Source organism: Neolamprologus brichardi, chromosome 23, assembly GCF_056152115.1.
Source record: "Neolamprologus brichardi isolate AB-2024 chromosome 23, ASM5615211v1, whole genome shotgun sequence".
Lineage (NCBI taxonomy): Eukaryota > Metazoa > Chordata > Actinopteri > Cichliformes > Cichlidae > Neolamprologus > Neolamprologus brichardi.
The window spans coordinates 33726019-33748877 of record NC_142125.1 but is presented as its reverse complement, the minus strand read 5'-3'; the positions used below and the strand labels follow the sequence as shown (position 1 = coordinate 33748877).

The 22859-nt window shown below is 38.7% G+C and overlaps 1 protein-coding gene across 3 annotated transcripts in view; it reads right to left on the bottom strand.

The window, feature by feature from the left end:
* Nucleotides 1–2907: 2907 nt before the first annotated feature.
* The window catches only part of LOC102783988 (gamma-aminobutyric acid receptor subunit beta-3-like), an 89034-nt gene continuing 69082 nt past the window's right edge, over nucleotides 2908–22859 (bottom strand). For 2 of the 3 annotated variants that reach the window (XM_006795695.3, XM_006795694.2), the window contains 4 exons: nucleotides 20301–20453; nucleotides 11730–11977; nucleotides 10334–10402; nucleotides 2908–6483 (listed from right to left, as the gene is read on the bottom strand). In XM_006795695.3, the coding sequence (XP_006795758.2) occupies nucleotides 6112–6483; nucleotides 10334–10402; nucleotides 11730–11977; nucleotides 20301–20453 (842 nt within the window). In that variant the 3' untranslated portion in view covers nucleotides 2908–6111. The remainder of the gene's footprint in view (nucleotides 6484–10333; nucleotides 10403–11729; nucleotides 11978–20300; nucleotides 20454–22859) is intronic. The other variant, XM_035909892.2, reaches the window with a different exon arrangement.

Here is a 22859-nt window from a genome sequence, read left to right as displayed (position 1 = left end):
AGAAAAACATAAACTTGGACTGACAGTACAAGCTTGTCTTTCAGCATTATAAGAAAACATGTAATCTGTGCTTTGAACACCCTGACCTGCAGGATTAACAACTTAATTTAGCTTGGAGAGAACCTTATTTTAGCATTTTTAAGGGAGCTAGCTAATCTACTAAAGATGCTACTATACACTTCAAGTCTGATAGGCTTGCCAATTCTTCCTATATCCAGGAACCTACGGTACTCTTGTAGATTATCACTCTGGCATGCATTCAGCAAGTTCATTTGACCATATGATATTGTATCCTAGTGTAAGTGGTCAATTACAATATGGATTTGAACTGAAAATGGAAAAAGACAGGAAACAAGTACCTTGTTGGAGCAAAATTGTCTGCTTCAAAACGAGATGTCATCCCCACCAATCTCTGGACTTCCAGGCAACTGTTTCACTAGTTTCCCGAGTTTCTGTAAGGATTTCCCTAACTTTAGGAAGGTGCATCTTCTTGCTGTATGATATATACAATACCAAGTACACAAGTACAATGTATATCATTTATTTGATGTTTTAACATGGAAATCTACCGAAAAAGGAAGAGAAACATACAGAGATATACAGTATAAATCTAAGCCTAAATACATTTTGTGGCAGCACAGAACATTTCACATTCCATTATGGGACCAAGGCCATACAACACCTGAAGTATTCAATGACTTTTTTTTATTTTTATTTTTTATTTTTTAATATTTATTTATTTATTAGATGTAGGCTCACACGGCATTGTGTCATTTCTAAAATGAGCAGCTGACAGCTCTTATAAATGAGTGTGCAATAAATCTTTTTTTTCTTTTTAATTCTCCAAAGTTACGAATTGTAGTTGCATGCATGATAAACAGGTATCTAGAGTTTATAACACTTGCCTTCTTTTACTCGTAAACTGCGCTTTGTAGTTCAGTAATTTTAAAAAAAAAATGACTCACACATTGACCAGTTGTAATGCCAGCACATCATCCAAAAGTCATTCAAAGCAAACCAGTTAGCCAGGAAGATCTTTTTACATACGTGTTGTAAAAGGTTTTTTCTTTAGCTTCCGTGTTCAGTCTTATTTACACTAGACTGAAGCTTCATCAACATTATATGGGTACAAATATTGTCCTTCAAACTACACAAAGCAGTTTGAATCTTCTTTGGACAGACTGGTTTCATTACTTTTTTGCATTAATGCAAGATATTCCCAAACAATGCTCTGTGACCAAGACCAAAGTCAAAGACATTTTCTTTTACTGTGTGTTCATTGCAAAACAACATGTAGCGCAATTACATACAACGTCTAGTCAATTTCACAATGACAATGTGGAGACAAATTTGTATCTGAGTGAAATAAAATTGTTTCCACATTACTGTAAATCACTTGATGATTGAGCAATATTTTCTGGATTTCCAAAAATATTTTGTAGTCTCCATTTGTGCTGGTAACACACCGTTGGGTAAAGTTTTTTTGGACAGATTTCGCCTTCAAGGGGATGACATGTCCAATACCAGATGAACTATTTCACAGAGTTACCATAGAACTTCTAATATATTTAAAAGCTTTTGCTAGCTGGAATTATATTACGATCAGGTAATGGTCCAGAATGAACAGGGCCCAAAAGGGTAAATTTTGTTTGTTCTTTTTGACTGGCTTATGACAAAAACATAATATTTCAATTTTTTATTTTTTTCACAGATTTCAGCAAAATATTACAGATACTGTATTTGCAAAATGTAATAAATAAATATCTGGGTTTATTTCTCTTGAAGCATAAGCATATGCAACTATTAAAACCATTTAGCGCCATTAATTACAATTCCTATTGGAGACCATCTTACACACACCCTCTGTTGTGCTTCTGACTGGACTGCAGATAATTTTAGTATAATAGCATTATTATTGTTGTTATTATTATAATAGGAAGCAGAATGTCTGTTTCAGGTCATCTCTAGAGCAACTTTGTAGGGGTAGATGCTTGTTAGGTTGCATAAAAGCGTACATTTTCCTTAACTTTATGCCTAAGCAGACTTATGTATTATTTCGCTGCCATTTCTTTCTTGTACCCTGGTCTTATTTGCCTGTATACACAGCAGAAAATGTGATTTGGGGTCACAAGAGCTCTATATTAATCAGTACTGAGGTCAATCCTTTTTCCAGTAAGCAAACTGCAATTGTGCAGAAACAATCCAAGTACAATACATTCAGTTCTTAGTCATATATCAACCTGTACAAAGAAAACTTTACATTTTTTCCACTGATTGTATTCTGTCAACAAACTCACGGTTATCAAGAACCTTTTTTTTCTCTACATGTATTCGTGTACATGCACAAATAGTCGATGTATTCCATGTATCTGCAATTGATCAAGAATGCTTCAAATGTACATCCTCAAGTTAAAACTGGTTGATGGCTCTGCGACCTTAGGTGGAATGGCACACAGTTTGTCAAAAGAGTCTGACAGTAGAGCTATTTTTAATCCAGAAAACTATTATATGTTGACATTTGTCCATAGTTGAGCAAGCAGCAAGAAAACAAATTTTCAGTGGCTCCATATCCACTTTCCATCACACATGCACATGCACACACTAGTAAAGCACCATCTTTTTACTTTCTCACTCTATTCTATTTGTCACTCACAATGTGGTGTTACATTCTGATGGAAAAATTATGATCATGGCTCATTATCCTCTCCCTGAAGAATGGATCTGATACATTCAATACTAGTATGTGCTTTTGTTTACACGACAGATCAGTTATCTTGGTCCATCTTCGGGCTCTATGGAATCCATTTGCATCACTCAGTACAGCTGAACATACATACAGTGTCTTGAGTGGAGTTATTGGGTAGGAATGTCTTCAGAGTGCCCCACAAATGCTCAAAACTAAACGGATGCATGAAACAGATCTGTTAGTTTAATTCTTTCTACTAAATTATGTTAATTGCCAGTATGACAATCACAAAAAGATCATTTTCATTTTGGGGTTGTACACGTAGAGATATACGAGATGTGAACAAAAACTTCTGGGAACAGGCTCCCGAAAAAATCAAAATCCATACCAGTTTAATTTGGCTGAGCTACTGTTCAAGGTCATTTTCACAGCACATCTTAAATGTATATATATGTCAAAGGACTAAAACATGGCACCATGGATGATGATGATGATGATGATGACGATGATGATTTTTGTCACCACTGGTTATGGGTGTCAAATATGGAGCTTTAATGTTAATGTTTTAGCAGTTGCCATGTTTGTTTCTGGAGCCAGAAATGAATGAATAAAAAGATGGAGTCCTAAGTTAGCAGCTAATGCTAGCTAGCTGGTTGTGTTCATAAATTATATTGGTTGACCTACTTGAAAGGTCTCTACCTCACAGCAAAGCATCAAATAACCAATTAAAATGCCTCAAAAAGGCGCCATGAAGAAACCTACAGTGAAGCAGTCCAATTTAACGACTGAAAGAAGTAGATGAGGCCCCACAGAGTCCAATCACAAGAACTGACAGACAATGTGATCATTGGTTTGAGCCCAAAACAATTATCCAGGTAGGTGAGTTATAAGAAAATTAGCCCCATTTAGTGTTGCTGACGAAGTGGCAAACTATTCAAAGAGACCAAAAGACTTTTTTATACTGCTGATTTGTGGTTTTTAACTTATTAAAGTTGGGCAATTTAATTAGGGGTGCCTGTAGAGTAGGCCTTCCACTAACTCACAATTTAGGTTGGTGGTTATATCCCTGGCTGCATTAACACAGTAGTTCAGAATAGACTCATTCCTGCCGCTTGTATCCACAGCTTGTGATCACAGGTGAGGGTAGGGACATAGATCAACTGGCGAACTGCTCCAGTGCGAGCATGAGACCCACACCTCATAGAACCAACAGAACCACATCATCTGCAAAAAGCAGTGATGAGATTCTGAGGGCACCAAAGTGGAAGCTTTCTGCCACCTGGCTATGCCTAGAAATTCTGTCCTTAGGTGTACACTACGCACAATTGCCTGTACCATGACTGAGCGTGATTGTTGTCTTACACAACTGGTGACATATTGTCATCTCACATGCCTTGTAGATTTGTTAATTACCCAACACAGTGATTTTCATTGAAACACTTATTGTGGAGTAAGTATTGGAATTGTCATCACTGGTGACAGGGGTACTGTCATACATTTTGTTGGAATTCACTGGTTTTTGCAACAAGAATTTGTCCAGGGATCATCCGGTCAATGCAGACCTCTATGGTAATGTCTTGAGGGATCAATGCAGAACATTTAGCACTGAACTACAAAAACGGTGGTGTGTGCCAGCACTAAGTGCATTCAAAATGCATGTTTTCTTTACAACATCAGCACAATATTTGCCAGATTTGCAAATCTATTTGCAAATCTGGTAGATCTGTTTGCTAGATTTGCTTCATCCAGATTATGTAAAAGAAAATCAATCTGAAATGTTGAGATACTTGAGTGGATCCAGTGAGCAATAGAGAAACACAGGACTTCTGTTAAGTGACCTTAAAATGCACTGTTAACAGTGAATGGTACGTGAGAAGATAACCTTGAACTAAAGTCTACTGACCCAAATTTAAAATGAGAAAGAGTTTTGATTTTCAGAGGCCCATCCCTGGAACTTTTTGATCCCACCTCTCATAGCTATATATAGATATATATATACACATGTATATATACATATACACATTTATGTATATACACACCTATGAACTTATGTACAAAAAATGGGTCTTTTATTCTATTACCACAACGGAGATGGCGCAAAAGAAAACAAGAATAGGTTAGGAACTCAAATGAAGACCTCAAGATGCAGAGTACAAAAATATCATAATATTTCATGAGATAAGTAATAACTGTATTGCCCAAAAGGCCCTTGGCAGTTTTCTTAAACAGTTTTTCTAGAATGTTGGAGAAATTTAAGTGCAATTCTGTCATGCTATCACTTGAAAAGTGTTGTTGGTTGAAGGTAGAAGAGGAAAGAAATGGCAGTTGTCAGAGTTGTGCTTATTATTTTCTATTCCCCTTATCAAATGACCAAAAAAGTTATTTCAGCGACATTTTTTTTGTTTGGTTTTTAAGAAAAAGACACCCAAAAAATTCAGAACCTGAGTCATAATCATTCTGAACAGAGGACAAAAACCTCCACTTCAAACTCCTAACCTCCAGCTGGTCATCGGTGGTCAGTCTAGGGTCAGTTCTAGGGTTCTGTTTAATTACCATAGGAAATGGGCACATTTGAAGAAACTATGCTACCTTTCAAATGAAGTACATTCATTTTGGCCGTACAGTTTTTTTTCTGGATGTTCCAAGTAGGTGATAAAGTCTTTAAAAAAAAGGTAGATATTAGCCTAAACCTACCCCTAAATGGGTTGCCAGTGACCTGGGGGATGTTAAGAGTTTGAAGTTATTGTGTTTGGGTAAAGGTTTACCAGTTCAATGCATGATAAATTGTATTTAGTAGGAAGTATATTATTAATGCTATAAACAAACACACATTGGTTTGTTGCTGTGAAGTTGTGCTATTACCGAAGGCAAAAAGTACTCATTATTTTTCTACTACGGCTGATCATTACATGCATTAATAGTGCATAGGGTAAATGATTTCTAGGAGTTGCCTGCACTGATCACCTGTGTAGTATAAAGATTTCTTACTTTTTTGATTAGAAAAATCTTTAACTTAACTGGTTCTTGTTTCTTTTTTTTTTGCAAATACTGTAATATTTATTCAATTGCTGGCTTTGTATCTTGCTATTTACACATTACTGAGAGGGCAAATGTGTTGGGAAATGACTGTCACAAATCCCAATTACAGTACATACTTTCAAAAATAAAAAGAACTCGGTACTAAGGGTTCAAAGACTGCAAATATAAAAACAACTTAAATGAGAACTTGGTCCAAAACTCAGTAGTCTTTTCTCAGTCTCTTTTTCACTCTTGTCTTATTGTGTTACAGTCTTCAACGTGGCAGATTCCATCATGTATAAAAGCAACAGAGAAAAGGAAGAAAAACAAATGAAATGAAAAAAGTCACAAAAAAACCAACAACAAAAAAACAAAACAGAATAAAACACCTCAACAAAACAGTCCAATCAGACATAGTAGAGCCAGTAGATGAGGTTGAAGATTGAGAACACGGAAGGGAAAATGATCCGTGACCAGCGATCAATGGCATTTACATCCGTCAGGTCGGGGATTTTGATTTTTAACTGCGAGGACCGCCTCCGCAGGCGGCTGCGTTTCATCTGAGCGGAGCGGTCCAGGGAGTGACGGCTAGCAGAGCATGGACCGATTCCGCCACTCTGCTTGCGATACTGGATGTGCGATGAGGCAGTGCTGTCCAGCTGCACCATGGACTGAGAGTTTCTAATGTCTGCCACGCTGGTGGTGATCTCACCTCCTGCCACTTCATTATGGATTTCCAGGGTGGTCAGCAGAATGTTCCCATGACCATGTGGCTCTGCCTGAATGGAGAAAGAAAACAGTTATGAGTATCAGCACTTTAGGAACCTTCCCTCCAAGACCAAGAATTGAAGGAATCCTGAAAGAAAGATTTTCATGGCCGTCTGGGGTTTAAAGTCCGTACGACCCGAACCCTAGCTCCATTGGTTGGAATGATTATTTTTTTGTTTCTTAGGAGAAGAATTAAAAAAAAAAGAAGCATTTTCTGATTGCCCCTTGAGTGAGTATTAGCATTATTGTTAGGGTTGGGTCCCATCGCCTTTGCAACCTAGCCCTCAGACGGTTAAAATATCTTGCATTGAAAAATGGCATTAACACTGGAAAAACAGGAAAACATACATTGCAATACAAATACTGAAGTAACAAATGGGCCTTGTTAGGCTCATTGCTACTTTGTTTCCACCAGTATGACATTGCATCTATTAGGATGCAAAAGTGGGAGGCTCCTTTTAAAGCACTGTTATGCATTTTCTTTTCTTTTCTCATGCCCGACCTCATCTGAATTCCCCCATGAGATTAGATATCAAACATTGTTTTTTTCTTTTATCTGAGCCCTTGTGTTTCAAACACTTTCAAAACAAAGTGTTGAAAAAGTTTCGAGGATTATTGTATTTCTTCAAAGGATGGATGGGTTAGTTTTACTCAAACTCTGCATCACATCATATAAAAATAAATAGGAGCTACCGTAGACTTCATAATAATTTTGATTTTGGCAGCTTACATAAACAAATGTATCTGTTTTTTTGTTCCATCAGGTGGCAGTAATGGAACATCGGCTGTCCAAAACAAGGCTAACCAATAATCCAGACTGGAAATATGTAACACCACCTGACATTCGGAGGACACTGGTCTTTACTTTTCAAGTTGTAAAAGGCAAATTATTGTAACTTTCAACTTTAAATTCACAGTATGAGATGCCCTCTTTTTTTTTTAAAAAAAACAAACATTTTAGAGTAATTTTTGATGGCTAGCTAGCTAACTTAGTTGCATGTCCGTTAACCTTGTTGAGTTTCATTAATGCACGAACACCATTCTGATTGAGACCATAAACTCAACTGAAAAGTATTTCCTGAGGTCACAGATAAGAGACAAGTGAAGAGTCATTTTTCACAGTTTTGTCTCTGTGGAGTTAGTTAAAAGTACAATCAGGAAGTTAAACTATTAGGCTTATTTTACTTATTTCTCCTTGTATTATCTCTTGCATTTTAAATATAAAATTTTATATAACAGATTGATTTCTTATTAGAAAAGAAATCTCAAACTGTTTTAATTCACCATTTAAAAGTAATGGTTATGACACAGAGCCATGTAAAGCTTTGGGTAGCTTAAACCTACATAAATAAGAAAGTAATAAGTAAGAGAGTGCCTACAAAAATGAGTCTTATTTTTGTCACAATAAATCAGTTGTCTGTTAAGTATCAGCTGATGCTACACATCAAATCTAAAAATCTCTTGTAGAGCAAACAGTCCAACTATCTTACTTACAAATCTTACTCATCTGCAAGCTGCTTTGCAACACCTTTCAACCCAGCTGTTTCTTTTCATGAAACATCTGACTTGATCATTGTCAGGTATGTTCAGTGGCCCTCTGCCTCCAGCTTTTCACTAAAGCACATGGAAGGCTGCACTTCCTCCATGGTTCCCATGGATGTGCACTGAAAGCCAACACCTTGTTTCTCACATAGCTTTGTTGTAGAAGGTGCCAGCATTACTCCCTCTACTCCTTATTCACTCCATTGTAGCAATGGTTTGGAGAAGCTACAATACGCTTTGGCTGAATAGCACGTTGAACGCATTTACTATATGGAATTAGGTCTTCAGCTTGCTAAAATCAAAAATGAAAAAAACAAACAAACCCATATTTGTCACATTTTAACATGCAAATATTCACAGAATTGACTTTTTTTACATTGTGACTATAACTGTAATCATGTTGCATTGCTGCTGCACATTAATATGCCAATATAGTCCATGATAACACATTAAATTGCTAACCTGATACATCAGTTGAATAGAAGTTATTTCAGTTCATTCATTGTCACATTCAACAGTTAAATTCAACACGAGATACAATACATCATAATCCATGCTTATGATTACAGACAAATCAACATTAATGAAAAGTAGTGATTGCTCATGCAAATGTAGCAACTGTGGAAGTCCCACGGTTCCTTTTTGTTTGAGTTAGAATTAAAACTGCGGCAAGAAGTTTGTTATTGTGAGGTGTTTGATTTACTAATTATTAGCCTATGCACTACCCCATCCCGAAGTTTTATTTTTTATGTGCTATACACTATATTATATTTCAGAATATTTTATTGTTTTTTAAAGCTCTGTGATCTATCTCTAGTCTGCTTACCTGGTGATGTGAAGCACTTAGCATACAGGCTTTTTTGGAAACAGGTTATACTGTTTAAAATGTCAATATACACTGATTTTCAAATCATTTAAGACATATTTTCAATTGGGGAGCATACGGCAACTTGCCCGTATGTGAAGGCAACGTTAATGCTGTACAGCAACTACAGATTTTAGAGCATCACATGCTGCAATCCAGACTACACTATTTCCAGGGATGGCCTTAATTGTTTCAGAAAGATAATGCCAAAATGCATTCTAGAGATATGCCCACATCATGGCTCTTTACAAATGCCTACTGTCTCCCAGTTACATCATTTAAGAAAATCTGTCAAAGAAGGCCTTGTAGAGTGGTAAACATATTTTTATTGCAAATTTCATGAAAAATGTGCTAGATTAGCATATATTCTTTAAAAAACCATTATGGGTTTAACATTTGATAAATTTTGTTTGTACTATTTTTAATTTAACACAGGCTTTAATTAATTAGTAAATCACTTGTTTCTATTTTTATTTTACACAACATTCCAAATCTTGTGGAAATAGGTATAAATCTATCTTTGTATTTTATATAAATATGGAGTACTTATATTTAACATGTAGTACAGCTACATTTCTGATTTTAGTGCATGTACTGCTTTCACCAGAGTCTGACTGATTTATGGTCATGCCAGTAAATGACAGTATTAGCTATTTGAACAATTTGATGCTTACGTAGAGATTATGCAATTTCCCTGTTGTCAAATGTGTCTGGGATGCCACAAACACAATAACTGAAGGAGTAAATAAATTAATGGTTATGGAAAAAGGTTAGGCAAATCTGTTTCTTTTGTGTGTCTAAAAGAAAAAAATACTGTCTGATATAGCGCAATATCAGATTTTTAAATCATCAAATATGGGTATCAGTCTTAAATATCATATATCAGTCAGGCTCCAGTAATCAAGAATTACCACATAATAAAAAAGCTTATGGCGGCTACCAATCATCACTACACTCAATACAACTTTTTGCAGTGTAATAAACCTGAGGTTAAATATGAACTGTTTTTCAAGTCTTATGTTATTAAATCAAATAAAACAGTCACTTTAGTATCTCTCTTTGTAAATATGCTGCACTCGTTCCCTATATTCAGATTAATTTATTTGTTTTGTATACCACTGTGCATGGTGGGGGACCTCTGCAGTGACTACCCACTGGCAGGCGGACTGCTTCACCACATTCTTACATGCGCTGTGAAAGAAATGGCTTCACTGATGACTTCAATGAGGAAAGATATACAGACAGCATGCATTCAAAATGAGCTCTGAAAGGAGGAAACAAGTCATATCAGAAACACCAATGTGGCAAATCTGCGATGTCATGGAGATGTCTGCGATTGCTCAGTTCATCACATGGATGGAGAAATATTTTTGCATCAAGGCAAAAGAAAACGCATCCATGTCTGCTGATGATGACGGCGAATTGAAGGGTCTCACTGAACAAAAAAAACTCACCGAGCGTGAGTGGCGAAGACCTTTAACCTGATTGGACCGTTTTAGGGACGCGGTCCTACTACCTGCCTCCTGAGGAGATGAAGATTTTCAGCCACATGCTGGGAACAAATGTCTGAAACTTTTTTTTCTCCATTTAACCAATATATTTTGTGACTGAACACTATGAATAAAGTAAAGCAGGTAAACAGCATACAACGTTCCCCTTTTGTTATACATATGTTATACATAATTATTCTTGAGAATAACTAACATACAGCTCCATTCACAGGTTATTTATCCTGCTAGGACTGTGGACATTCATATTTTTTCAGTACAACAAAAAATGTTATCTTATTCACATTTTTCACTCATTTTCAAAAGTGTCTAACAGGCAACAATCCCTATTGTAGTACCTCACTCTTAACTGTTGAAAAGAAAAGAATCCTTTTATTGTTGAGTATTAACAAAATGCATTTGGACAAACTTATTCCACATTAATGTCAACAAATCACAAAAGCCATCAATGGAGTTATAGAACAGCACATATTAGCCCTTCTTTTCTCCTATTTTCTTGGTGCTAAAGAATGGCCATATTGTCCAGCAATGGCGCTGGTACTCACATACAGCTAGAGTTGAGCAGGTATAAGTTCTGAATGATCTGCTCCACTTTTACTAGCATGCACTGCCAAAAAGAAAAAACAAACTTCTGAAAGCAGCTGCATATATCACATACAAGTCCAGCATCACATCATTTCATTTGGCAAGACATTTCTCTTCAGTGTACTCACACTCCCAGAAAGTTTTGGCAGCGCACCAGCTGCCGTCCAGCCGTGCTGTCGGCTATATAGCATGCTAGCAGGGTTTGCCTTTAAAGCTAAATAGACAGTGTTCAAATTTTATTCAGTATCTACAACGTATTATCACCCACGCCACATTTTATCAGCCTTCCTGCCGAGCTAAATCCTGCAACTTCTCAGTTCAAACATATAGTATATACAAAGCCTCCTATTTGGTCCTGTCTATTAACTTTTCGAAGTTACTCAAGCAGTGTAACGTCAGCAACACCAGCTACACTATGGCTACATTAAGCCTAGAAAACTCTTACCTACATGTAGTAGTACAGTAGTAGTGCATTATATTCAGGTGCTGGTAACAAAAAAATATCTTAAAACAATAAATAGTTAATTTTTAACTAACAATAACAATGGCACTTGAAATTAGAATGAAGAAGACTCGAAAGTTTTCATGTTTGGCTTTTGATTTTAAAGGCAAAGCATTTTCACTGCTGGCTTTTGTGGCAGATTTGAAATATTCACAAATATGTAACAAAGTTCCCGGATTCCCTTGGTTTTCTCTGCTGCTGTTGTGATAATACACACTCCGGTATCAAGTGATCAATAATCAAATTCAAACCTACCCTTGCCGCGTCGTACTTAGCCGCCCTCTCGTTGTTGGCCTTTTCTGCCTTCTCTGCCAGTTTCTTTTGCATTTGTGGGCCCCTCCCGAAGAAGATGTAGTTGACGAAGGCGTACTCAAGCAGGGCCAGAAAAACCATGACGAAGCAGCCCATCAGGTACATGTCAATAGCCTTAACGTAGGGGATCTTTGGGAGTGTCTCCCTCAAATGGGTGTTGATAGTGGTCATGGTTAGCACAGTGGTGATCCCTTCAAATAGAAGAAAAAACATTGTATTTTTGCTCTGTATATTTACAGCAAATGCCTACAGCAGAGACAACAACTGGTCAACAGATTCTTGGCAAGCACTAAAACTCTTCTTCTTAAATAGAAAAAAGAGAGAAAATGAAATTGCCAGAAATGATCCTCAAGGCTACGCACTATATAGTTTGTATAGAACAGAAATGTCAGTAGCCCTCAGGAAATGTTAGCTATGGCAAATATGGTGCCAACTTTAAGAAATCCAAGTCTTTTTAAGGACGAACATGTCTACTTTAGAAAGACTAGGTATCTGAACCAAAGGGATAACAATTGGTTGGACTGTTTATCTAATGAGGTGATGGAGTGGGCTTATAAAACATGACTTAAGTTTAGTTGGCTTTATCTTCAAAATCATCTTCCTGTGTACTTTTGTACCATTTGCTGGCACAGCCCCATCATCTCTAATGAATTTTCTCTATTAGGATGTTACTCTTGAAGTCTACTAGAATCCTGAAACAACAATTCATGTTTGCTCTTTCCACAAGTTTGAGATCCATGAAAGAAGGCACAGAGTAGGAGGTCAGCATGACGATCAAAAATAGAAGCCATGTCTTGACATGCTCATGAAGAAGTGATGAGGTTTTTGATTTCTATGGATGTATTGTAGTGCTTTTATGCTATTGTACCTTGTTGAAAATAACAAAAATGCAGGTAGGTCTTCTGGGTCTGACTAAATAGACAATAAGAATCAAAAGAAAAACTCAAAACATGTTAGACTGCAAAGAAGCTGAACCTAACATCTGGCTTACTTGTTGGGTGTATCTTACACACGAAATATTTAAAAACCCACTTGCATGTAGTATGCCATTGCTGCCCTATATAATCGCATATCTTGGCTTACCTCATTAAAAAAAAAACAAAAAAAACCCTCACCTCTCGGACTGTTATCCTTTTAATTGAGGCTTTAAAACTAATCACAGTAACATTACTGTATTTAGATCACTCAGCAAAATGTTTCAAAGACAAACTGTGGAGGAAGTCTGCTTTTTCTTTCTCCGAGGCTTCCTCATGACCAATCTTCATAATCAATCCTGGATGGTATATCTGACGCTTAATTAGTCCGATACTGTCTTTAAACAGATGCTGCTGTCTCGACGGAAACCTTAAGGTCACACTGAAAACTCCAGCAGATGTCTTTGCCGTTACAACAGTAACAAGGCTATTTTTACAAAAAACATGTTAGTACTGTGGCTGTTTCCACTGCTAGTTACGAGCACGACTGACTTGGCAGAGAAAAAAAAGATTATGGTGCTTGCTATCGTCAAGAACCAGAGAAACAGCAAGAAATAGCAGCAAGGGTGAGGGCATGTATTTGATTTGAAAATCCTCATAAAACAATTTGCCCGTTGTAAACAGGATCAAATATAAAAGCGATCAGCAGGCACAAGCTGCTAGGTAGGTGCACAAAGTCTGCCTCATTGAAATTCAAAGGTCTGCCTTGTAACATCCAACTGCCCCCTTGGTTACCAAGCAGAAATAACTCATCAGTATAGTGTTGCATGTATCTAGCCCCCAGCTCCTGGTAACCTTAACTACTAGGGATAAAACACAGCATTGACAGTAAGAGCACCTTCACACATGGCAGAACGACAGCATGAGGTGAGCCTCGTAAAATTATAGCCACATATAGAACTGGATGAGGGTCAATGCATTTTACAATGACCCCTGAGCGCCCACCGTAAGAAAGGATGGGCAAACAGCATGAACACTGAATTCTCTTTAACTCACACAGGCAAAGGTTTTTGGTTCATGTGCCATAAAGTAGAGCAACGAGACATGGAGCAGTCAGAGGGAGGTCGCGGAGGAGGGTGCAGGAGAGCTAAGGCCTGTAAGAGCCTTCGTCTGATTTATTGGCACATTACAAGGCTAAACAGCACTTGCATGTGTGCACTGCAGGTCTGAATGCGCATGAGCTTGCTCGCACGTGCACGTGCTCAGTGCCACCACCCGTACTGGATGGTGCAATCTGGTTTTCTTTTTATTTCCTCCACATAATGACAGTCTTGTTCTTTATAGGTGTTCGCTGAGCTGTACCATTAATCTCCGTCCTTCACCCCCTCTCTTCTTCCAGTCCTCACTCCCTTTCATTTGGCCCCTCCCTCGCTCCCTGTTCGGACAATTTAATCAAGGGGCCACGCGCATGTGGGCCTCCCTCCTCTTTCATCACGGTGTTACACTCTCTGGGGAGAAATATAGTTTGATGGGGTTTCTCTTGCTCTCTTTCCTTCTGGTCTCCCCCCTCCTCCCTTCCCCCACCTTGTCTTGTCTCATTGTTCCCCGCTTCTTAATCTTGCCATCATTTTGTGGTGATTTCCCTCTTTGCTCACGCAGCACCTTTTTTTAAGAGTCCCCTCCCCCACCTTTCTCTTGTTATATGTCCCCAAATCTCTTTTCCACCCTAACAGCTGGAACAAAGGCGCACGGCAATCAAATCTCCTCTAATCATGTGCCAATAGGCCATTAGGAACACAGCTCCACATTATGAAAAGAGAAAAAGATATATCATACAGAATCCCATTATGCCTGTGAAATGACAGGCACAGGAGGTAAATCAAAGCAGTGTTAATTGAACACTTCAATTCATCACTTGCAGACAGCGCAAACTGTCAGTCTGATAGGACTGCACGCGGGGCTTAAAGCACATAAAAATGTAGTAATATGTCCATAAAGATGTGGTTTGACAACCATTAGAAAACTGTCTTTGTTCTTCAAGGGGTACAGGCAGTCTGGTAGAACTGCAAACTAAACTAAACAGATATACTTACATCTTGGAAAGCTAAGAAAACTTGGCAGCAGTCTGTAGAGTTTCAGCTTTGGTATTCGAAGTTCTGGGGCAGAAAGCAGAACTCTACTGACGTACTTCTACTTTTTCTGACAGTAAAATTAAGTTTTTTTAGTGCATGCGCAACAAAAGTGGTAACTAGCATGGCTGTTGAGGTCACTGGAGCTAAGTGACTGATGAACATGAACAGATGATTTTGGAGCAAATAGGTCTCTATCTCAACCACTTATGTGTCTTTGTAACTTGTCACTCATTAGCTTGTAGAGTTATTTCGTACCCCTAATGACAAGTTTTGACACCTCAGTATACAGTGGGGCAAAAAAGTATTTAGTCAGCCACCGATTGTGCAAGTTCCCCCACTTAAAATGATGACAGAGGTCAGTAATTTGCACCAGAGGTACACTTCAACTGTGAGAGACAGAATGTGAAAAAAAAATCCATGAATTCACATGGTAGGATTTGTAAAGAATTTATTCGTAAATCAGGGTGGAAAATAAGTATTTGGTCAATAACAAAAATACAACTCAATACTTTGTAACATAACCTTTGTTGGCAATAACAGAGGTCAAACGTTTACTATAGGTCTTTACCAGGTTTGCACACACAGTAGCTGGTATTTTGGCCCATTCCTCCATGCAGATCTTCTCAAGAGCAGTGATGTTTTGGGGCTGTCGCCGAGTAACACGGACTTTCAACTCCCGCCACAGATTTTCTATGGGGTTGAGGTCTGGAGACTGGCTAGGCCACTCCAGGACTTTCAAATGCTTCTTACGGAGCCACTCCTTTGTTGCCCGGGCGGTGTGTTTTGGATCATTGTCATGTTGGAAGACCCAGCCTCGTTTCATCTTCAAAGTTCTCACTGATGGAAGGAGGTTTTGGCTCAAAATCTCACGATACTTGGCCCCATTCATTCTGTCCTTAACACGGATCAGTCGTCCTGTCCCCTTGGCAGAAAAACAGCCCCATAGCATGATGTTTCCACCCCCATGCTTCACAGTAGGTATGGTGTTCTTGGGATGCAACTCAGTATTCTTCTTCCTCCAAACACGATGAGTTGAGTTTATACCAAAAAGTTCTACTTTGGTTTCATCTGACCATATGACATTCTCCCAATCCTCTGCTGCATCATCCATGTGCTCTCTGGCAAACTTCAGACGGGCCTGGACATGCACTGGCTTCAGCAGCGGAACACGTCTGGCACTGCGGGATTTGATTCCCTGCCGTTGTAGTGTGTTACTGATGGTGACCTTTGTTACTTTGGTCCCAGCTCTCTGCAGGTCATTCACCAGGTCCCCCCGTGTGGTTCTGGGATCTTTGCTCACCGTTCTCATGATCATTTTGACCCCACGGGATGAGATCTTGCGTGGAGCCCCAGATCGAGGGAGATTATCAGTGGTCTTGTATGTCTTCCATTTTCTGATGATTGCTCCCACAGTTGATTTTTTCACACCAAGCTGCTTGCCTATTGTAGATTCACTCTTCCCAGTCTGGTGCAGGTCTACAATTCTTTTCCTGGTGTCCTTCGAAAGCTCTTTGGTCTTGGCCATGGCGGAGTTTGGAGTCTGACTGGTTGAGGCTGTGGACAGGTGTCTTTTATACAGATGATGAGGTCAAACAGGTGCCATTCATACAGGTAACGAGTGGGGGACAGAAAAGCTTCTTACAGAAGACGTTACAGGTCTGTGAGAGCCAGGGATTTTCCTTGTTTGAGGTGACCAAATACTTATTTTCCACCCTGATTTACGAATAAATTCTTTACAAATCCTACCATGTGAATTCATGGATTTTTTTTTCACATTCTGTCTCTCACAGTTGAAGTGTACCTCTGGTGCAAATTACTGACCTCTGTCATCATTTTAAGTGGGGGAACTTGCACAATCGGTGGCTGACTAAATACTTTTTTGCCCCACTGTATATCAATAAAGATGTGTTTTTTGGGGGGTTACTCCCAGTAGATGTCCAAGGGGTAAGAGTTAAAGATTTATCAGACCTTCTAAGTTCTCACTGGTAATCCACACATCAGTGGCCTCTCTGTGCTGAGCATGCTTTCCCTTCTGTGTGTGGGTTTTCTCAGGGTATTGCTTCTTCTTTCCACAGTCCAAAGACATGAATGTTAGATTAACTCATGATTCTAAAGTGGCTTGAGGTGTGAAACTGAGAATGAATGGTTACCTGTCGGTTTTAGCCCTGTGACTGACTGGTAACCTGCCAATGGTGTATCCCACCTATCCAAATGGATAGATGGTTATGATATGTATTATCTAATCTAAAACAGCCTGACATTGGAATTGTAGCACACTGTCTTTAAACCTTAACCTCTCAACATTCACCAGGTCAACATTAAACTGGTTAGATGTTAGATGAGGTTAGATGCTAAACACAGCCATCATCAGGAAGTATAAAATTGACCTTTCAAATCAACTCACTTACATGCAGTCGGCCTTTTGCTAAAAGATCTCCAGTGTAGTATGCTTGATAGGTAAAAAATTCCAGGATTTCAAAAGTTTGAACGAACATATACTGATTTCAAACTTATGTGTCTTATGTTACTCTAAAAGTGTTCTTGTACAGCTAACTGTACCCTAACTGTACACAAAATACGAGTATGAATAAAGGTCCTGACTGTGGAAAAAAGCTTGCAACCAGATTAAGGTGCAAGCAGGTAATTTGTAACTTTGCAATCCTTTGGAATTGCTCAGGAAAATGAGATTCTCCTTCAAACAATTCAATTGTTTGCCTGCTGCCTCCTTGAATTGATTTCCTCCTGATCATTACACTGCTTTTACCGGCAGGTGTGTGCACACACAAAGACACAAAGAGCAATCCATGCACACACGCACAGCCTCTTCCACAATCAAGATATCTGCTGAAAGCTCAAAAAGCTCCATCAGGAGTAGAGAATGGACCTCTGGTTGCCTTTCTCCTGTCGAGCTACATGCCGGATATTGCAGCTATCACACATACAAAAAAGGCAGACATACACTCCAAGGCATACGATAATGACCGGATATTGCATACATGACTTGACGAAAAGATACGGAAAGAGACCGTGCAGTAACAGAGAAGTATATGCACACGCGCACACACACACACACACACACACACACACACACACACACACACACACTCCCTCCAGGGTAGCAGGGGAACAGATGGATGCTTCTGAAAGGTAATGGATCAAAACATGTTTTCCAAAAAGCATTATGATGTGTTAAGGTCATTATTGGTCCATTATCTATCCTTACAAACTGAACTGAAGGACTAAAGCAGCAATCAATTGGCATGGCCAGATTGAACTATTTGGCCCCAGGGCAAACATTTACTGCCCACCCATCTCCAGCCACACCTGAAAGTTTCCGTCAAGTTAGTCCACCACGGCAGAGCAGCACTGCAGATTTATTGCCTTTCTTTGGATTTTGGACAACCAACCTCAAAAGGTTGTCAGTCAATAATGAACTGATTCATTTAAATCATTAGTGGCAGCCAAACTTGACTACTTGTTGGCTACTACTGCCAACTGATTACAGTCTGGGATTTTAAAGGTCTGGCCCCTTCTGCCTTAATTTGCCTAGTTGGGATAGTTAAGTGTTATGAAAGCATTTTATGAAAAGTCAATAAAGGAAAACAACTACAAATATTCCCAATCCAAGATTAGCACACAAAGCTGTGCTTTCAGTTTCCATGGCATCATTTATTTAGCACAACTTGGAATTTCTTTTTTTTTTTTTTTGGAAAAGTTTGCCGGTTGCGGGGGCTTTGCTGCATGAATCCGTGGCTTGTTGCCAGTTCAGAGAGAGCCTTCTCTTTTCACTGTGAAATGGCTCCAAAATAGTCCCTGAAGGGTATCTGACAATGTTAGTTCTATCCAACCACCTACAGCATCTCTAACAATGGGAAATCTTACTAATGAAAGGCTCACCATCTCATCATCTCTTTGGTTAAAAATGTGTTACTTAGTTTAACTAGTAGCGTTAAACAATGATATTTCACACAATTGTTATATTATGTAACACACTTTCTGACATATTGTTAGAACAAAAATGATTAGAGAACTAATAAAGACTTAGATCAGACTGCTCTAAAAGGTTATACTAATACTGGGGGACAGAGTGTAAATGGTGGTGACTATCCAGATAAGCAAGTAAGCAACACACAACTGATTGTGTATTACATGTTGAACTTATCTGGATTTATGCGGAGTGGCTGTCTGATTGCAGCTATTTCATATCTAAATTATTTATCACTCCAATGCTGTAAAAACACACATCCATTTTCTTTCTTTGTTGTATGTATGACTGACATTTCTTGCTTCGTAAGAGTAGACATGGCTGAAACACAAAGATTTGAGGAAATATCAACATCTGTTCATTTGTGGCGTAATCTTACCACAAACCACTTTGACCCATCGAATAATATCACAGTTTTCACTATGTTTGCTGGGTAGTTAAACTCCATAAAGTAGTGATTTGCTCAAAGCAACCAAAACGTTATTTTGCTAACTGCAAAGCAACATTGAAGTTAGCATTAGCAATTACAAAGTTGAGAACAGTGTAACTCGGGACTCGCCCACTTCAAGTCACCAGTGGTTACTTTGTCTGTCGTCACTTGAAGTGGTCTCTGGTTGCCATGTTGCTGCTAATAAATGTTCAACACAATCTTAGTACAGACAGTATGCTGTTTTTATAGCAGTACTCACAGCTAGTACTTACGGCTAAACATGGTTTATGGCTACCTTGCATAATATTAGCGCTAACAAAAGCTATATCACATATACTTCTTTTGAGTTTCATCTTGTTTTGGGGTTTATAAAAACTAAAGGAAGAGACCACCCTCTCTCAGAAATAGGCAGTAGAGCTGTTTGCTTACTCCTTAAGCTTGAACTGGACCTCTGTTATTTAGAGGTGTAGCTTAATGAACACTCAATTACCTATTTAGCATGTCAATTATGAGTGTTGTGGAAAGCACTATGTATAAATTGCACCTGAGATATTACCTTGGCTGCCTTCATATCCTGACCATTGCACTTGCCTGATGTGTGTTCGTCTCAGCTTTACACAAAGGCAAAACTTTGCTTCATCCTCCAGCTTGAAATCTCCATAATTACATACCACTGACTTGTTTACTTGATCTCTGTATTGTTGAGTGCTACTAAACTGCACCACTCAAGTAGAGGTTAAATAATGCCCATTAGATATGTGATGAATTTGTAGCTCCTGAAGGCTTCTCAGTGAATTTTTGCCCTACAGAAACTGTCACAATGGATAAAAACAGTCCATTAAGATATACAGGATGGCACTTTTCCTCAAATCTATCACCATTTAGTCCATCCATTTACAGGCCAGTTCCCAAAGCTCAGACACAATAACAGGAGAAGTTCAGACTCTTTTGGGAATCAAGCTGAAGGAAGAAAGGCAGCTTCTGATTTCTACCAGTCCCCGACCTCATGTGAGAAAGAAAAATACTTGCTCTTTAACAGTCACCACTACTTACCTAGAGCCACTCTGGCTGCTGACGCATCATAGTTTATCCAGAAGGACACCCAGGAGAGGATGGTAATTAGGATTGATGGCATGTACGTCTGCAAAATAAAGTAGCCGATGTTCCTCTTCAGCTTGAAGCTCAGAGACAGTCGAGGGTAGGCACCTTAAGATAAGCGAGACAGAGACGAGTGGTTGAGAGATAAAGTAGGCAAGAACCTCTGAAGGTTCATGGCGTGTAATATAAAAACTGGTAAAATGAAACATATTAACATCCCTTAGACGTTATTTTTGCATTCACTTAATAATGTTTTAACTTTGTTCTTCTGAGAAGCATGCAGGGACACCTCGTGTTTTTGTTTCAGTTTCCACAGCAACCCCAGCAGCATGGGTCGCCATGGTAACAAGCATCCCCTTCAAAAGCGCAAACGCACACTGACTCGCTCTCACACGCGCACACAAAACTGCAGCCATGTATCAGAGAGATGTGACACAATATTCAGGACGGTGATAAAAATTTCACCACGTTTTGATTTATCAATTCTCCACATCATCCACCTCCATAATTCATGGGTGGATTCTGAAGGATTCGGCATTACAAGAATGCTGAGCTTTATAAATGCATGTAGCGGTGCTTCAGAGGCTTCATAAGTCAGGAATTTCAAATTATAGCGCTGCTTTTGAGAGAGCATTTTTGCCATTAATTTTTTTTCCATGACCTGAAATATAAACACAGTCTGTGCATGACTGTGCATGAAGCGCTGATATAAATGGCGTGGCATGGTTTCTCATCAATCTCCTAGCATTATGTCTCTATATAGATTTTATCTATGGCTTGTTACTCCCACTATTCTTAGACATTTTTCCATTTTTGTTTTATATTGGAGGAGAAGTGGGGCCCATTATGCTGTAATTGCCAATCCGTGGGTGTCAGCCAAAGCTACTTATGGTGAGCGTGGGTCCAATCGACTACACACTTGTGTGGAGTTTCATAGAGTCACTTTAAAAAAAAAAAAAAAAACCCACACCCAATCTCATTAAGATTCAGCACCAGCTGTATGTTAGATAGCATGTTAGATAGCAATAAAAATGGCAACATATAATTTCAAAAACAGGCCATACATCAAATGTTATTATGTACTCTAAGTGCTATTGACTGATTTGACTTTTTAAAGCATTCAGCACCCACAAACCCCATTTTATATCATGATGGATCAGTGGAATTATTTAGTATGTCATGCACAAAGCCCACATTAACTTATTATACTCCCAAAACAGTCTCCTGCCAGCAGGCTATAATGCAGTGTTGGCCCAACTGGTCTATATGGGATTTGTTTATTACACTGAAGATATTCATAGTTCCCAGAAAGTTAATCCTACTAGGTTTACATTCATTATTTTTCCACCTACCTATCAAATTTTTATCACCAACAAACAAATGAACTACAAAGTCTATACATGTACCACAAACACATACCAGACAATATACATGTACACTGAAGTGGTACACATGTACGATGTGGTACGACATGAAGAAAAATATTCTTTATTGATGCAAAAAAGACGTTTTTCAATTGACCTTTGTGCCTTCATGAGTTCTGAAATATTTTTTAAAAAGGTCCCTGAAACAAAATGATTTTTGCTTGTCTTTCGGTTTTCACTTAATTTATTTATCAAGTAGATAACATTTGTTCAGTTTTAATGCCATTTTTATTTCTATAACTGTGTCCTTCAAGATAAAAACCATGTAGAAATACAGAAGTATATAGACAAAAGGACTAGGCCACCTACACATTACCCCTGCAGGAACTGCCATGCCATGAAGCTCCTGGCGCACAGTTTTAGTGCTGATCTTAATGCCAGAGGAGGTTTCCAACTCAGCAGAGTGTTGGCAACTTTTACACACTTTGCACCTGAGCACTTGGTAACCCTGCTTTGGAACTTTACACAGCCACTTCAGGGCTGAATTCCTGTGGCTCATAAAGCATTTGCACTTTGCATTAAAACCAGCTTATCGTGGAATATCTAAGAGGGTAGAATTTTCATCGGTTGACTTAGCAACCCATTTGTTTACCGCACTCAAATTTAGTGAGCTCTTTCGAATGACCCACTTTTTAACAAAATTCAGATTAAGAGGTGTGGCCTGATAGTTTTGTCCATCTAGTCCAGCGGTCGCCATTAAACCACGGACCAGTTTAATGTCAGAATATTTTTACGGCCCGGCCTTTATGGTGTCGCGGATAAATACAACAAAATAAAATGATACGACCAAGACAAAAACGGTGGTATTTTGTAAATATAATAATAAACGCAAATTCACTGTGTAATTGTGTAACGTATTAGCAGCGTCCTCCAGAAATGTGCCAACAACACTGAGAGTAACATCCTCCTCTCTGCCTCTTAATGCTGTCTGATCACTATGGTAACGCGTAAATATTTCTTTCAAAATAAAACACAACTACAACACGGGAAAACACCCAGGGAAACTGAGCTAACGATAAAAACCCTGAAAACCATAAATTTCACACCCGAGCCTCAACTCTCGGGGCCCGGTACTAAATGACTCATTACT